The sequence below is a fragment of the Cervus canadensis genome, chromosome 5, assembly GCF_019320065.1.
Source record: "Cervus canadensis isolate Bull #8, Minnesota chromosome 5, ASM1932006v1, whole genome shotgun sequence".
Classification (NCBI taxonomy): domain Eukaryota; kingdom Metazoa; phylum Chordata; class Mammalia; order Artiodactyla; family Cervidae; genus Cervus; species Cervus canadensis.
Window position 1 is genome coordinate 21,438,367 of NC_057390.1, and position 19,035 is coordinate 21,457,401.

The 19,035-nt window shown below is 37.3% G+C and overlaps 1 protein-coding gene across 4 annotated transcripts in view; it reads right to left on the reverse strand.

Annotated features, from left to right (window-relative positions):
• THUMPD2 (THUMP domain containing 2) overlaps positions 1 to 17,454 on the reverse strand; it is a 37,365-nt gene extending 19,911 nt beyond the window's left edge. For 2 of the 4 annotated variants that reach the window (XM_043468401.1, XM_043468404.1), the window contains exons 1-6: positions 17,302 to 17,454; positions 11,145 to 11,280; positions 8,883 to 9,289; positions 7,900 to 7,977; positions 5,138 to 5,190; positions 1,869 to 1,956 (exon numbers count right to left, since the gene is read on the reverse strand). In XM_043468401.1, the coding sequence (XP_043324336.1) occupies positions 1,869 to 1,956; positions 5,138 to 5,190; positions 7,900 to 7,977; positions 8,883 to 9,289; positions 11,145 to 11,280; positions 17,302 to 17,427 (888 nt within the window). In that variant the 5' untranslated portion in view covers positions 17,428 to 17,454. Of the gene's footprint in view, positions 1 to 1,868; positions 1,957 to 5,137; positions 5,191 to 7,899; positions 7,978 to 8,882; positions 9,609 to 11,144; positions 11,281 to 17,301 lie in introns of those variants that run through there. The other 2 variants (XM_043468402.1, XM_043468403.1) reach the window with 2 other exon arrangements.
• Positions 17,455 to 19,035: the final 1,581 nt, after the last annotated feature.

The window sequence follows — 19,035 nt, forward strand, 5'->3', positions numbered from 1 at the left end:
TGACTATTTTCATCTTGGAGTGAGAAACGGAGGCACAGAGATGTTCAGTATCTTACATAAAGTTTCCCAGCCTGTAAGTGGTAGAGTTGGAACGGGAACTCGGGGAGTCGGACTCAGCTAGTTCTGGGCTGAATAGAAAAGATACCCAAGTACATCTGGTAATATCCCTGAGATTAGAGGATTAAACAGAAAACTCTACAAGCTTGCAAACAAAAAGAACAAGATAGCTGTCAAGGAAAAGAAAAATCACACTGGCAGGAATTGCTCCCCTGAAACACTGGAAGTGAAAGGATAATGGAACAGCATCTACAGACCTCTGAGAGAAAAGGACTGCAACTCAAGAATCTCATACCAAGCCAAAGGGGGATACCCAGCTGACAGGATGAAGTGTAAGGAGATACAGGAATCCAGAGAGTATATTATTCAAACACCAAGTTTGAGAAAAGTACCAAGAAAAGACTATCCAAGCAACAAATAAAGCAGAGCAGAGACCTCAAAGGGAGAAAGATAAAGTGAAGAAGAAAGGTGAGAAGCAATGCACTTCACACTATACTTCTGTGTGTTTATACAGAAATACATGTTACACACATTGCATCTTAATGACTACGGATGGGTTGTGTAATGTAAGTGCAGTATAAGAACTTCTGAAAACAGGAGGGATATACTTGGAAATGCTGATGCATAATAAATAATTTAGTTTAAGCTGGTAGTTGGGAGTGGGAAGAGGGTAAACATATTTCAAAGGTCTCACTGTAGGGAGGAACAAAGGTGGGACAGAAGAAGAGAAAAAGTACCCTGGAGGTCTCATCTCACGACAAGGAGGAGCAGACAGAGGAGGAAGTTCAGAGTGTAGGTGGTAAAAACAGTGTGCTGGCAAAGAAGAGTTAATGTCTTGTTTTAAAGTAAAAGTCAAAGTCCCATGTGTTTAATTAAGAGAGCTGAGAGAGGGAGCCATGAATAGAATAGAACACAGAGTAAAATCTAACCTCAGGGAAACAATGAGATGATTCACTTGATGAAACTAGCAAAAATAGAGTAAACTGCAAGAAGTTGCTAAGTATATCTATCATAACTGGTGTATCTATCATAATACTGTACTGAATTCTCTCACTGAAAAAGCCTGTCATTGTGGGATAAAGACAGAGTTCTGTGTTTATAAGAAATATACACTGAAAACAAAGTTGAGAACAAAGCAGAACTACAAAGGAAAATGCAAAGAAAAAAAGAGTGGAAATACTAATAAGACATGGTGAAATTTAAGTTTAAACTTACAAATCAACATAATGAAAACTTTAATAACAATAAAAAGGAACACTTCACCATAAGGCAGTAACAGTCATAAATGAGTATAAACCAAACTACAGGACAAACAAACTACAGAATGAGGTAACAATGAGTAAAAATGCAAAATCTTGAAAAATACAATCTAATAAATTTCAAAATATCTCTTTCAGTACTGAGCAGACAGTAAAATAGCAAGTAAAAGATACAGAGGCCATCTCTTGACTAGAAAATAAAATTATTTTCTTATGTTCATGGAGCATTTACAAAAATTGATCAAGATCTTGGTTAAATTTTAAGAAGTAGAAGTTGTACAGGCCACATGACTGTGACAAAAAATTAGAAATAATAAAATGTAGTTATCTTTTGACTCAGCATTTTCATAGCCAAAATACTCCCAGAAGTTTGACAAAAGCCTATCTCTGCAGTTTGTAAGTATAATGGCAAGAAAAGAAAAAGAAAAACAGATTTAAAAAGGTTAAAAGAACCAAAGAAAAAAGAAAGCAACCATCAGTAAGAGGCTGTGTAAATTAATTACAGAAAGGACCTTGGTATTCAATTAAAAGGGACGAGAACAGGTTCCTTACCTTAATTTCTGCGAGGGAGGCCATTGCCCAGGCTATGGTAGATCTCAACCCTGGTGTCTTGATATAAGCTCTGCAGGCTAAAGGAACCCTAAAGTAAAACACCACCCAATGTTACTGTATGTTAACAGGATACAAACAAAAATAATTAACCCATTCATACCTGTACATCATGCACTGAAGTTTTCCCTAAGTTAGAGAGTAGATAACATTTTCATTAATACAAAATTACCTTCTCTAACCGGCACCTTATCTAACCAGCCAGTGTGGTATTTTAGAATGGAAAATTTTTTAGATAACTGAAATTTAAACCCTTATGTGTTTAACTTAAAAAAATTTAATCACATGAGGGAAGTCTTTCTAATTATATGCTTCCCTGACTTCCCATGTAGAATAGACCTTTTCTCACTGATCCAGAGTCATCAAGAGAAGTAAACTGCACTGTGGTACGGATGCAGCATAGGACGCACAGCTGAATGGATGCTAACCCTTAAAGAATTTCTAAAAGGTCCCTTTTGTAAGTTTGCCTTTTGCTCATTTGCACCTTTCTCTTAAGATGGAATAAAGCTTGACACTGCATTGTCTAAAATAATTTATTGAGTGAAATGCTGAAGCAGAGGACTCCCCAATGAGTTCACTGGTCTCCATTATGTATCACTTCATACTTGATCTTCTACCCCATTATTGCTAATATTGGTGTTTCCGATATTTGATTTGGTACAGATTTTAAAAATATTATTTCTATGTTTCTGGTGCAGTGAACAACATTTCCTTGCAAATTTCAATGCACTTATCTTATGTATACAATTTATTGGTAAGACATGATGTATGATTTCAAAAATCAATGCTTGGTTGTTTTGTGGTTAGGCCTGTTTCAAAGCCACTAAGAGGGCTCTTCTACCAACACTACACAAAGCCACGGAGTTTTCCAAACCCTATTTCCTTTCATCATTTTCCTTCTGCTCTTTAAGCTATCTTGTTTTGTCTGTATTTATTGCAAGCTTCTTAAGATCTTAGAATTAGATGAGGTATGTCTTTTAAATAAAACAGTGTAATTGTGTATTTACTACGATAAAGAAGCCTGCATGATAAAACTATGAGAGGTTGTTTATGTTAAAAAGGTTTTTCAGGAAATAAAATTTCATACTGTAAATAGTACTATATCCAGAGATTTGGAATCTGGGATATAAACTTTGTGGGTAGAAGAATTATAAAATAATTTGATCAATGAATCTTGCTTCAGCAGGCCAAGTGCAGCAATTATCTCACTACAAAACACATTCAGTTCAGTTCACTTGCTCAGTCGTGTCCGACTCTTTGCAACCCCATGAATCGCAGCACGCCAGGTCTCCCTGTCCATCACCAACTCCCAAAACACATTAGGTAAAACCAAAACTGAGAAATTACTTTCACTCTAGACACACACACACACACACACACAAATAGAATTGGTATGGAAAACTGTCTTTGTCCATACACATTACAAAGTCCTTTTCTATGCATAGGGGATTTATATAGAATCTTTGAAATTTTTGACTATTGTGTGCATACTTTTGCTAATAGAGTTTTATTTTATGGGAGCCAACTCTATTAATATGTGACAAAAGGGAACCGATTCTTATTTTGCTTGGACAAAACTAATCTGCTATTACTTCAACAAAAGGGCCTCATTATATCAGTAAAATAAAATTATTCAGGGCAAAGAACTGGTCAGAAATAAACTCTTTAAAAATAAAAATAATTCTCTACTTTCATAGTAGCTGGCTAATGTGTTTATTTGCAGTTTTAGCTGGCTTTTACCCCAATACAAAAATAAATATGGCTTTTGATCCTCTTGTCCTCATATATGAATCTCTTCTTTATTCTCTTACACACCATCTATCACCAAGTTGAAGACATTCTCATCTCCATCTCTAGCCTAGATCAGTCCCCTGAATCCCAGATCTTTACCTTCAAATGTGTGTGGACACCTTTCACCTGGAAGTACTGCAAAACTTACAGATATAAACTAAGCATCCTCTCCCATCCCTGTATTTCATATCTCCATACATTTCTTCATTTTCTTAGGCCATTTCCTATCTACAATATATAGGGTATCCCCATCTACATCTGCAGGGGTTAGGGCCTGGCACTCCAAAAGGCACTGAGGTAGGGAAGCCTGGACACCTCGTAGGTGTAGGTGTAAAATAGTGGGTTAGGTTTGGTCTGGGACAGTTGGGAGGATACTGGAGTAGGTGGGGGCCAAGGGAAGCCAACAGGCCCTTGAGACATGTGATGACCTCGTGTGTGTTAAAGTGACTACTGGCGCATGAATTTTGTAATCTTGAAGCTAGTGGGGCCTACTCTATAACTAGCACACAGCGAGAACTCAGTCATTCAGCATTTCTTGAACATCCACAATGTCCTCAGCACTGTGCTAATCAACTGCAATGGTGCACCGTTTGATAAAACTGTTACAATGACCTCAAGCGTTCTTTTTTACATCCTGATTCGGGCTTACACATGCAAAAATGTGAGCTGAGGGTCAATGGGATATTTTTATGATTTTAAAAATATTCCATACCTAGAATCACCTAGAGAAAAGATATCTAAATCACTTTATACTATGTAAACATGGCTATGCATATAAAATGTTTTGAAGATGCTAACAATATTTACATGCTCCCAAGAAACTGCAAATCACTATTTCCGTCAACCAACCATCCATTCCTTCCCAAAGCATCTAAGAAAGCACTGCTGTATGGTAAGCATTCAATCAGTATTTCTGAATAAGCAAGTGAATCAACTGCATTTATTACTCTATAGTACCCAACATAACTAGGGAGAAAACCTGAAGATTTTAAAAACTGGAATTATTCTCCCACAAAAAAAAAAAAAAAACCTTAGTAAAATGTGAAGTATGTTCAAGATGAATTTTAAGAACTGTGATGTATTTTCTATTTTAATGAAAAAATCCAAGAGGCCAATGGACTAAAATTTAGTTTAAATGTGGGCCTGTGAAAATAATTTAATTAAAAAATAGAAATAATTTTCAGTATGAAACATGTAATCAGTCGATTATTGTGATCAAATCTTTCACAACTCTAACCAGTCCGATCAGGATCCAGTAAGTTCCATGCAAATACTTTACTGGTTCAAGCAAAGAACTCAAAAGGCTTTGATTTAAGTTCCCTCTGATATATCAGTGTTTCATACTATGAATAAAAACACAAAGTGTTTAGTTTTACAAACTCTCCTAAGACACAAACCTGAAGCTTAGAAATAATACCTACCTGAACACAGGAATTCCCAGCACAGAGTAAATGTCACTTAGATGTATAAAGATCTGAAAGAACAAATACTGAAGTTAGAATGGACCAAGTAATTCATTACCCAATGAGTGACAATTTGAAAGCTTCCATTTTGAACCTATACAACCTATATTTTAATAAGACATTCCAAGGCCTCTTCATATCTGAAAAAACATTCCATAATATTTTTTATTGAGCAGAGGCAAAGTAATTTTAAGTACATCTCATAGAAAAAATTCTGAAGTCAATCTGGTAAACAACTTATATTGAGAATCACATTATGAAGAACTCAAGATCACTTTTCTTTACAGCTATTCTTTGAATTACCCGAACTAAATTAGATTTTTAAGCATTTTAGGTTAGAGACAACTACCTAAATCCACCCTAATTCTAGCCTCAAGTAAGACTTGATACCATGGTTAACAGAAAACCTGCTTAAGCCAAATATACTGGAGCAAGAGTGACCTTTCACTCTCTATTATTTATAGGCAGTGTCTTTTTTTTCTTTTTTAAATTTTTATTGGGGTACAGTTAATCCACAAGCTGGGCAACTTTCAGGTGTACAACAAAGTGCATCAGTTATATGAAGGGTCTATTCCTTTCTATCGTCTTTTTCTGTTATTTTCCCCCCAGTTTTATTGAGAAGTAATTGACATACATCATTGTCTGTGTTTAAAGCATATAGCATGAAGGTTTGATTCATGTATATTGTGAAATGATTATCACAATAGGTTCAACTAACATCCATCTTCTCATGTAGATAAAAAGAAAAGCAAAAAAGGGAAAAAAAAATTTTCTCACCATGAGGACTCTTAGGATTTACTCTTCACAACCTTCCTATACCACACAGCAGTGTTACTATAGTCCTCATGTTAGGTCATGATGAGGATTTAAATGCCTCACATTTAACTAGTAGCCCACACAAATTTTAAAAGAATCGTACTCCTTTAGCCTGATGAAGTTTATGGAATATTCTAACTCTGCTCTTTGACTTCAACAACATTTGACTCCTGATACTTTTACCCCAGAGGTATTTTAATATAGTTTAATCAGAATTATTCCAATATTGATAAGCTTTTACTAAGAAAATAATAATCTGGAATGAATTCCATTTAGTTTAATTCTTTGATCACTGAAGCTAAACTTTCCAATATTTTTATCTTATTCATGTTAGCAAAGCTATTGATTGATATTGATTCTTTTCTATTTAACAGTTAAAGTTATGATATACTGATATTTTTATATATAAATGTTATCAGGTACAGCTTTTTGTACTATGAAGTTTTCCATTTTAATTATACAGAACAAAATTTGCTAAGATTTGATTCTTCTGTCAGTTTTGGTCACACAGATTTTACTGTGTGTGATTCTGTTGTCGATTTTGTTTCATGTTGATTATTTCTACCAATAGCTATTACTTGCATTAAATGGATGATAGGAATTAAATTAGATATATTTGTTTATGAGCTAAACTATGAGAAAACTATATTTCTGAGACAGTGAGATGGAGTCAGGGAGAGATGAGAGGAGGAAACCAGACAGAAGATAAGAAAACTAGAAACGGGGAGATGAAGGAAGACATGCTTATATGAAAACATTCTCAGCGTCAAAGTATTTTGCAAAACAGCAGTAAAGGATATACACTCCGCATGACTTTTTAAAAGCAAAAAATATCAAATAACAAAATAGAAAACAACACAAAGTCTTCTGATTTGACTGGCAATTACTCCATTTAAAGCTATATAAAAATAATCTACCAGTTAATGAATCATAAAAATGACTACTGGTCAAACTTATGGTTTTCAAAAAACACTGAAGAACATTTGTTATAGTTAGAATTCATTTTCCCATGTGTTTACTTTGTTCCAATTAAAAATGGTATAACATCATTAAATTAATTTTGAAAATAGAGAAAAGGGAAAGAAAAATAATCCCACAAGCCTAACAAAGCCACTATTAATACAGGTCTTTTTGTTATCCAATTTTATTTTTTACATTAACTAGAATTTCTTATTATAGACATTTATTATGTATTATAGTGATTATAGGAGAAGGCAATGGCACCCCACTCCAGTACTCTCGCCTGGAAAATCCCATGGACAGAGGAGCCTGGTGGGCTGCAGTCCACGGGGTCGCTAAGAGTCGGACACGACTGAGCGACTTCACTTTCACGCATTGGAGAAGGAAATGGCAACCCACTCCAGTGTTCTTGCCTGGAGAATCCCAGGGACGGGGGAGCCTGGTGGGCTTCTGTCTAAGGGGTCGCACAGAGTTGGACACGACTGAAGTGACTTAGCATCAGCAGTAGCAGCAGCATAGTGATTATAGAGAGCATCTCTAGTGTTTAGTTTAACTTCGACTAAACAATTCCATTGCAAAAGTTCAATTTGAATGAGACGTTTTCACAGAGAAAACTACCAGCAAAAGAATCTGCAGTATTCTGTTGCTAAGGAGGAATCAGACTGCTGGATCCATGTAGACATGACTTAAAACTTTAAGGCAAAGTTAAAAAGCACAGTAAAAGTTGTTGACATTGCAGCTGTATTGTAATGACTTTGAATGGAGACAGATGGCTATTAGACTTGTGATGATTTTATAATGTATGCAAATGTTGAATAACTGTGTAATTCACGTGAATCATAATATTTTATGTCAACTACAATTCAGTTAAAAAAAAAAGAATAGTTGGCATTGTCTTTAAAGAATTAGGTTATGAGCATTAAAATAAAATGAACATTCATTACCTCCAAATTTGGATTCCTCAAATCTGCTTTCCATCCAAACTGTTTCATAAGAGCAATTCCAATTACTCTTCCTACCTCCTGAAAAGGCAACAGGTTAAAAAAAAGATAAGAATACTAAAAATGAAAATTTTAAGTTTAAATGTAAGCAAAAAACTAACAAAGCTTGCAGGGAAATCAATCATACTATCTGATGGTAATTTAAGGTTACAATATTAAAATACTACATGAAAGCATTTTCTATTCAAGGCAATGAGGGTGCATTGTACCTCTTCCACCCCAACAAATTTTACAGTATTGATGTTTACTTGTGTATAATCTCTCTCCTTGTAATTTCAGACACATGAAATAACCAGATTGTGGCCTGATAAATATGGTCATTCTGGGTTAATAGATGCAAACTGAAAGATGAACTGTTTTAGCTATGGCAATCCTGTATGTTTAAAAATTACCCGTTTAGTAGCATTGGATTCAGACCAGAGTCTGTCTGTTTTTAAGACTGGGCCCAAGGACCCACACCTATGCCCTCTATATCACTAAACTCTGCAGGGTCCTTTTGGTGTTTGCTCTCCTTTTAAGTACACCTCTGTATCTCAGTCTGGGTCCTGGGAAGATCCCACATGTAAGACCTGGTGCAGAGCAACCACTCGATCAACACAGAACCGAACTGAAGAGAAAGCCAAAAAGCTTAGGGCCATGATATTAGAATTTCCAAATGTAAACAGTATATATGAGTTTAAGGAAACTTTTAGAGAGAAAGTAAAAGGAAGTCTTTATGTAGACTGGCATAGTATTCCTCTTAAGCACCTGAGGTAAAGTTGAGAAGGAAAATGCATTTTTAGAAGAGATTTAGTTATGTGTGATTAGGCTGAGCGATCTGTCTGGGCCTGGTTATGTATTCTGTGAAAGGTTTTCACCTCAATTTTGATCTAAAAAATAATTAATTCTTTTAGAAAATGGGAACCCACTCTGGGGGGCAAGGGTACCTGTGCAGTAATGATCTTTGAAATGGCGCCACTGCAGCGACAGGAAACTCTAAAAGTTAAGTTGCTCTGGTTACGAGTATCAACAGCTTCCGTTATATCATTCTGAAGTTCTTCTTGAAATTTTTCTCCTTCAGTGATAAAATGTCCTTGCTCCAATATTTTTTCTTCTATTTGTTTTTCCAGCTGGCATTCCTTAGTCTCTTGTATCTCTTGGATTCGTTCCGTTTTCAATTTCTTAGCAGTGATATCATCTTCTCCCACTTTTCTTTTGAGTGGGTTAGCATTTTTGTGAAAAAGGTTTTCCTTTTTTGCATCAAGTTCAAGAAGATTCTTCCAAATTGAAATGACATTCAACCAACTTTCAGGATCATCATTTATAAGTCTTTGCAGTTCATTAAATATTTTTCCTAAATAAGTAAAATCTCAGTTTATCCTTTACTGAAGCTATTCACACCCTCAAATCCCATTACCTTTATTTCTTTAAAATAAGAAATGTTATTAAATTGTTACATGAATACTGATTTCCCTTTTATCTGGAACTTATATAATTTAAGAATATTGTGCAGAATAAAGTTCATTCACGTATTCCATACTTAACATCAAACCTGTTTTAAAATTCCTATAAAGTTACCTTTACTTTAGCAAGATCATTTGTCCTATGATAACATATGTATCTCTTCGATATACACAGAGACATACAATGTGTGTTGACCTCTAAAGTAATGCCTATAAAAAATTAAGTTTAAAAAAAGAGAGTAAATTGCAAAACAGAGCTTAAAAACAGAGCAACTGAATCTTGAGACTATTTTAGATCACAAAATATTAGCACAGATCATAAAATGAGCTTCCATAAAGTAACATTTCAGATACACAACTCATTCCTAATTTAGGAACTGGCAGTCATGCTTAGTGAGATGTAATCTTTTCTTGATAAACAAAAGCCATCAAGATGATCAAAGAGCAATTACTGTAGTTCTTTAAAGACAAAAGTGTGTGGACAACCCTATATGCAAAACAGAAAAAGAGACACAGAAGTACAGAACAGACTTTTGAACTCTGTGGGAGAAGGTGAGGGTGGGATGTTGCGAAAGAACAGCATGTATATTATCTGTGGTGAAACAGGTCACCAGCCCAGGTGGGATGCATGAGACAAGTGCTCGGGCCTGGTGCACTGGGAAGACCCAGAGGAATCGGGTGGAGAGGGAGGTGGGAGGGGGGATCGGGATGGGGAATACGTGTAAATCTACTGCTGATTCATGTCAATGTATGACAAAACCCACTGAAAAAATTAAAAAAAAAAAAAAAAGAACTCGCCAGCCAATGTAGGAGATGCAGGAGACCTGGGTTCAATCCCTGGGTCGGGAGGATCCCCTGGAGGAGGAACTGGCAACCCATTTCAGTATTCTTGCCTGAAAAATTCCATGTATAGAGGATCTTGGGGGCTACAGTTCACAGGGCTGCAAAGAGTTGGACACGAATGAGCCACTGAAAAAAAAAAAATTAAAAAAAAAAAAATTGTGTGGAATGTTGGGATGAGATTATACTGACCTTACAATATAATACCTTAGGATTTGTTTTAAAACAATTTTTCTGCCGCATCTTGATTTCTCGCCATTTGAATTGCTCTTGACACAGTTTATTATAGACTATGTGATGACATGGTTTCTTGTGCACAAGCAGCAATCAAAATAAGGTTTAAGGCAATGTTTCATCCAGCTGCAGCTGATCCTTTTTTTGCTTTTGTCAATATCTTTACATTATTTCAGCAGCATATTTATAAAAGTAGGGAGTGGACAAGAAATCTCTTGCGCCCTCTTTAACTCTAATGCTTTATCAATTTAAAGTTCCCAAAACAGGAAATTTTACTATGTAGTATTTTCCAATTATATCACTCATCAGGTAAAATTTACAAGTTCTGACCAATTATTTAAATCAATGCATTTGGGGTTATTACATGCTCCTAAATCTAAATAAATGCACCAACCATATATAGCCTTAGAGAAGGTGTCTGATCATAATTCTCAACGAGGAAATGTGACTTAGGACACTAAAATCTCAGAAGGAAGGCAGCACATTGGTAAAAACTTGTAAAAGAGACACAATTAGGTGATAATATGCAGGAAATACAGAAAAATAACTAATTAATGATCTCAGGGGATATGAATGATTCTTAAAAATGTGAAATGACTCATAGTAATTGCCAAGCAAAAGACTTTGGAGTGCACTATATCATGTAGGTAAAAGCAACAGGCATACACTTACCTTTATTTACAGAAGTAACAGGAAATGGAAGCTGCTTTTTAATCAGCAAAAATAACCTTTCTGCAGATTTCAATTGTTTCAGCATATTCAAGTCAGAACAGGTGGTGAAAAAAACTTTTCCTGAAATATATTCAACCTAGAGATAGAAAAAAATACATATTAATGTAGTTCAATGTCAGAGCAAGAATCGTTTCCCTTCCCTCCCCCTTAATGCCTTAAAACATAGCATCTAGACTAACAATAATAAAAATGCCTATTTCTGAAGTATCTACTATCTATCGGAGAAGGCAATGGCACCCCACTCCAGTACTCCTGCTTGGAAAATCCCATGGACAGAGGAGCCTGGTAGGCTGCAGTCCGTGGGGTCTCGAAAAGTTGGACACGACTGAGCGACTTCACTTTCATTTTCCACTTTCATGCATTGGAAAAAGAAATGGCAGCCCACTCCAGTGCTCTTGCCTGGAGAATCCCAGGGACGGGGGAGGCTGGTGGGCTGCCGTCTATGGGGTCACACAGAGTCAGCCACGACTGAAGTGACTTAGCTGCAGCAGGCACTCTGAATATGTTTTTCCCCCTCATCCTGTAACAACCCTAGTCTAAGATAGATTTTATCATCTCCATTTTATAGATTAGGAAATTGAGGCTTAGAGTGGTTAACTAATTTGTATGAAGTCACATAGTCAGTGACCAAGACCATAACTTTCTGTGTTACCTTTTGGAAAGTGTGTGTGTGCACACTACTAAAAAAATAGAACACAAAACACTGATTAATTATCAAATCTCACATAACTACTAAAAGTGGGCAAAGGAAAGGCAAAATGGATAGGACAAATTAGGTGTCTAGACCAAATTTAACCTAATCAGTAGGTATTTATTAAACATCTACCTCGTGGTCTACAAAGACGCATACAGTATAAATCCTAAAGATGAATAATAATGTAATAGGCATATGCTGCTGCTAAGTCACTTCAGTCGTGTCCGACTCTGTGTGACCCCATAGACGGCAGCCCACCAGGCTCCCCCGTCCCTGGGATTCTCCAGGCAAGAACACTGGAGTGGGTTGCCATTTCCTTCTCGAATGCATGAAAGTGAAAAGTGAAAGTGAAGTTGCTCAGTCGTGTCCGACGCTTAGCGACCCCATGGACTGCAGCCTACCAGGCTCCTCCGTCCATGGGATTTTCCAGGCAGGAGTACTGGAGTGGGGTGCCATTGCCTTAACATACAATTAAAATGTAAAATGTATAAGACAATAGCTTGCATTAAACCCAGGAGAAAAGTACAATGTTAATAAATGTTCTAATAAGTTGCAGGTACAATAAGCATTACTAACGATGGAAGCCATCATTAGGAAAAGTCTTGGGAAAAAATCCTATACGATTTGGTAAGAGGGATTCTCACAAAAGAATGAAGGGGAAATGCAGAGGTGGGCGTGACAACCTGGCTGAAGTGAACTGTAAGACAGCAAGGCAACCTTTGCTGTGTGATGCTGACTGATGGTGTCAGGTAGATGGATGTAGTGTAGCTCAGGCCCAGCTTGAAAAACGGTCACGGTTTTACTCCAGATGGTAATGGTTCACCATTATAGACTTTTGATGAAAACTATGACAGCACTAAATTAGCTGGAAGAAAGATTTCTGTGGACAGGGCATAAAGGACTGAGTGCTGAGTGTGATGCTGGAGGGAGAATTAGATTACTGAGGAAGAAATAATGAACCACTTGGCTGTGGGAACCGGACAATGGATAGAAGCAAGAGTATGCATCAAACTGAAAGAGGCTTTGAAGACAGGATAGATATGTGGACAAAGTCAGAGAAGAAAGGAAAATGAAAAGAGCACTGATTCAGAGAGAGTCAAATGAGTTACAGCACATGATGCTCAATGCCAATGGAATCCTAAACCTTTTGGGTCAGCCCACCCCCCTCAAGCTCAGGATGGGTGTGGATGATCCTAGCATTCTCCTTTTAGCAGTGGCCACAAGCTAACCAACATGGTTTTAAGTCATCTCCTAGGACTGAGGCAACCATGGAATCAGGGGTGTTCCATGTGTATAGGCAGCTCCCACTCAGTGGGAACTTGAACTCCAAGTGGATGGTATGTTTGATCTGACCTGTTCTAATTAAGCTTTTAGGATGGTAATTTCTAAAGTTACATGCTAGCTTGATGGAGAAGAATCTCTGCTGGGGAAGCCCTAAGTTGATGACAATTAAAATCCCAATACTTCTATAGTTACAAGATTAACAAGTTCTGGGATTCTGATGTACAGCATGGTGATTTTGGCTAATGATTCTGTATTATCTAGCTGAAAGTTGCTAAAAGAGTAGATCTTAAATGTTCACATCAAAAAAGTAATGCTGATTACATGATGGGATGGAGGTGTCAGCTAATGGTATGGTGGTCATCATTTTGCAACATATAAATGTATCAAATCACCTTAAACTTACATAATGCTATTATGTATTATGTCTGAGTGTGAGTGTGAAGTCCCTCAGTCCTGTCTGACTCTTTGTGACCCCCTGGACTGTAGCCTACCAGGCTCCTCCGTCCATGGGATTTTCCGGGCAAGAATACTGGAGTGGTTTGCCATTTCCTTCTCCAGGAGATCTTCCCAACCCAGGGATTGAACCTGGGTCTCCCGCATTGTAGGCAGATGCTTTACCATCTGAGCCACTAAGGGAAGTCGTATTATGTCTATTATATCTAAATAGAGCTGGAAAAACAAATAAATTAAAAAACTCCCAAAGACGTTAGGTACTAGTAATGTACCTAAGACAGACGGAGAAGTAGGGAATGAAAAGAATGTTTAGGAATCAATATTTAAGGGGACAATGAAGTAACTAAAACAAGGACTTCTGGTTTTTACAATTTACTTCTTTCTCATTACAAAGGTGACATTTTCCCACTAAAGTTAAAATTGAATATATACCTCAAAATGCTTAGAACTTGGAAACAAAGTTTTAAAAGGTAAATTTTTTTGAAGTTTAAATTTTGTTACTTGATCTAAAAGTATAGTTGATATTAAGCCATCACATGAAATAGCAGGTTAAGATTCTGGGGGAACTGAAATAAATATTTTACTGTAAATGTATAGTTCTAAGATTCAAGTCTTATAAACAAACTGATACCAACATCTAGACCAGTGATTTTAACCTAAGTAGTCTAGACATTAAATTAGTTATTTAATAGTACAAAGATCTTATCTTTTCTCATTTACTTGAGTACCAAGGGAGACAATTTATATAATGAACTTCTAAAAATATTTTATTGGAGGGGGTGTGGAGAACAAAAAAATTTTTTTGACTGAAAAATCAAGTTAATTAAGAGGACCTAAAAGGTCCTTTAATCTACTGGGGTGCTCAATCATAAGAATAATATGTGTTTAGCCACTTAAAATGTTAAATACATTCTAAAAATCAACACCAACACTGGTTTATTCTGTTTATTTAAAAAAATTTACATTAGGCCTACATTCCTTTTATAAGAAATGAGCATGTAATCAGAAGTAGTTTATGAAATGGTAAAACAGCCACTGTGAGAATCAATCACATGTATGAAAGTGCTTTAATAGTTCACCTTTTGTAAAGTACTGTATCTCAAACTAGTAGAAAAATGAGTTTTGGTGTTTATGATTTCAAACACTGCTGAAGCTACTGTTACTCATTTTCTTTTCTTTTTTTTTTTTTTCATTTATTTTTATTAGTTGGAGGCTAATTACTTTACAATATTGTAGTGGTTTTTGTCATACACTGATATGAATCAGCCATGGATTTACATGTATTCCCCATCCCGATCCCCCCTCCCACCTTCATTTTCTTTAGTTTATTGTTTGTAACTGATTATATTCAATTACAATAATTAGGGAGGACTGTGGCATTTTAGAATATTTCACACTAGTATTTGTTACTTGAAAATTTATTTATATATCCAATCTGCCTTTTCCATTTGGAATTAAATCATTAAAAGTGTCTAAAACCAACTGGTTTTATGTCTAACACTTCAGAAGATGAAATAACAGCCTTTATTAAAAGAAAAAACAGCTCTGTTGTCAGCTAGAATATCTAAGCAGTTAGTATTTTTGCCTTTCTTTTAAAATTTAGGGAGTCAGATCTAATGATCTTTTTGCCAAGGCAAAAAGGTAAGGTACAGTAACAACGAGATACCAAAGTTTTCCTAATTCTACAGATGCCATTTAATTTTGGAATTGATTTTAAAGTGCTAGGTGAAGGACTGAGGTGGTGTGTGAGCTTTTGTGTTTCATTTTAGAAGACAGAATTAAAAATATTTATTTTACTTAATTTTTTAAAAAGTATCCAATCTACAGGGAATGCACAGAATCTTTGGAGAACCTTATGCAATCATCCCATCGAATGAAATAACTGAAATAACGTGACTATCTGCTTAACCCTACTATGTGGGCTAACTGTTTTGCTATGTGGGTTTATAAAGGCTGATTAATCAACTGACCGGGCCTCCTGGCTCGCTGGCATTGCAGACACTTCTACTACAGTGAATTTTATCTTCAAAATTACTGTTTCTACTTTTATTTTTATAATAACAGTATTTAACACATTAAACAGAATTACAAAGCTTAATTTTACCCAATACATTTCTTTAAGGAATGCTATACACTGCATACTAGAGTATATATTTATATGCTATAAATTAAATATTTAAAAATACCCAGGAACCTATAAACAGGCTTGACCCAACACTGGAGGAAAAAAATCAAACCTGAACGTGACCAAATGCCAGCTATAACTTATAGGACTCCAATTTATAGGAAATACAGAAAATAGAGGAACATGCGAAACTACACCATGGAGGTGCAAATGGCGAACACTATGAACAAGCAGAGAGGACCAGCTTTCTAATAGTGAAGCATACGCGGATTGGGTCAAGCCTTCTATTTTTCACACCAAGAACTCTAAGTGAACATTAAAAAAAAAAATCAGTGCATGATGTCAGGACTTCGCGGTGTTTAAGGAACTGGAACCGGGTGCCAGCCTGCCTGGGTTGAACATGATAGCATGCCTGATTTCACAGATAGCTTGGGTTTGAATCCCAGCTCTGCCATTTTCTGGTTCCATGACGTGAATATTTTATTGGACTTACTTGTGCTTCATTTTCCATTTCTGTTAAATGTGGAGCTTACCTCAAAAGATAGGGTTGTTGTGAAAATTAAGTGTCTGACATATTAAATGCTTAACCCATGTCAGCAGTTGCTATTATATTGTTGCTTTTTTAGACTAGTTACATTCAACACTCTATGACGTTTGGTGACTAAAACCACAAACGGCAGTTAGTCTAATAAGACTGATGTCATTCTTCATGATCCTCTCTTATCCTCCTCTCCCCAATCATCATCACAGAAACTCCTTTTGTGAGCTTTCAACACTTCAGGAGTCCTGGGAGTGGAGTGGTCAATTTCTTTCAATAAGCTTTCATTTTCCAAAAATACATCATTCACACTGTCATATACAATCCCATCAAGACACTGGAACCTTTTTCTATTACATCCTTTCCCTGTTTTCAAGAAACAGGCTCAGCATGTACTAGAACGTAAACTGATGTTTACAACTTTCTTCATTTCATCGAAATTAACAGCGTAATAATACCAGCAACTGCTAACTTCCTTCTCTGAGGCATCCTAGATTATTTTTCTAGCTACTATTTACTGCGGATTTACGCTGTACTTTACAAAACCTTTATCATTGAATCCTCCCAACAGTCCTATGAGATAAACACAGTGTCAGGAAACTGACAGAAATAGCTGAACCTGACGATTATATTTGCATTTAAAAGCTGAAGAAAGAATTCTTACAGGTCTAATTCTAATTATAGGCACTGTCAAACATTTTTCTTTTAAAGAATCTAGGAAGTAACTCGCAGCAGTCTCTCTTTTAAAAAAAAAAACTTCAGCTGTGACAGTGACAGATGTGCAGGGGGAAACGGCTGGCGGGTCTTTCTGGCAGTAATTAAAGGACCTGCCAGCAGACCTCCGCGGGCCCGGCCGTCGCCTCTGTGGGCTCGCGGGCAGACAGCGCGGCGTTCGCGTCGCTTTCGCGGGTCGAGGACCGACCCCAGCGGGGAGGGACCGCGGGCAGGGGCGGGGCCTGGGCCGCCCCGCTTCCCGCCCCGGCTCGCTGCGAGGCCGACTCACCTGGGTGGCAGCCAGCCGCTCCCGCACCTCCCGCATCAGGAAGGGCTCCAGGCCGCGGCCCGCGGTGCAGAAAAAGTGGGCGCCCGCTGCAGGCCCGGAGCGGGGACCTCCGGGAACCACCGCCATGGCAGCTCGGGGTCACGTGGCCTCGGGTGCGCGCAGCGCGGCCCCGAGGTCCCGGAGGCGGCGCGCAGGGGCCGAAGGGCCGCGTGTTGCCAAGGGCGAGCCAGGCCGGAGGTCCCTGGAAGGCCGAAGGTCCCAGGAAGGTCTGATCGGCTGGGAGGGGCCCTGTGGGTCTCCTAGGTTAACTGATTGGAACCTGGTTGATTAGACATCTGGAATTATTTAGAATCACAGGTGGAAGGGATGTGATTGAGATATATAACAGGGCTATATGTACATAGACGGTGGCAGAGTTCATTTCAGAAATAATAAAGACTGTCATTCATCTGTTAGATCCTTAGCAGATGCTATCATGGCACATCTTTGCCTCTGATATCATGACTTCGCTGTGCTAAAGAAATGAATGATGACTATAGAAAAGCAACATAAAATGTGAAAGACTGGAGGGAATAACTGATGGCGTTCCTTAAAATAGCCATTAGATTTTACCCCAGTTCTTCCCCGGTAGTGAGAGAGGGAATAAGATTACTGGTTTGTGCTAATGATGAGACATCCTATTCCAACTGATTGATTGTTGGTGTATAAAATAAATGAATAATATTTTCAAATGAATATTTTTTAAGGCAGGAAAAGGAAGCCTTAAAAATGATTTCCCTATAACATCTGTAACTGCTACTCTTTAAATGACTATAACAAAGGAAGATACCTCAGTAATAGCTCCTTTTGTTGTACCTTGGCGAAAACAATAAGTGGGAACTTGGATAAGAAGTTGGAAGGTAGATAAGAAGGCAAGTAAGAGTGTAAATAGTGTACTCTTATTTTTAATCTTTGACTATAATAATATAAAAGGCAATAAAAAATATGATATGCATTCGTGTGGGCTTCCCAGGTGGTACTAGTTGTAAAGAACCCACCTGCCAATGCAGGAGACATAAGAGAGGTGGGTTTGATCCCTGGGTGGGAAAGATCCCCTGGAGGAGGGCATGGCAATCCACTCCAGTGTTCTTGCCTAGAGAATCCTATGGACAGAGGAGCCTGGCATCTTACAGTGCTTAGGATCGCAAAGAGTCAGACACAGACTGAAGTGACTTAGCAGGCTCGCACGCATTAACATAACTTTAAAACAAACTATATCTCTGACATAACTTTTAAAAATAAAGGTGTGAAGTATTTTTTAAAAAGGGGATATACTATCACTCATCTGCGTATTTTCAGATAGAGGAAATTGATGCTTAGAGAGGCTCAGGGACATTGAGTAAGGGACACAGCTCAGGCTAGAACCCAAGTCTTGATTTATACTGTACATACTGAGCTTTGTTCCATTCCTACCAACTCCCTCCCCTCATCTCCATCCTTCCCCACTGCTCTCCTAAAATAAGGAGCCAGGCTCTGTCTTCTGCAAGCATTGGGCCAAAACTGGGAATTCCTAGGCCCGAGAGCAGATATTTCCATGCTCCAACAAAATGTCTTTATATCCATAAAACAGGTAACATTTCTGCACTAAATTAACTATCCAGTCTGGGCCACCTGATTTGATTGACTCTCTTAACAGTATTTGAAGAGGTGTTTTTTTAAACTCTGAATTTTAAATTGACAATGAATACATCACTT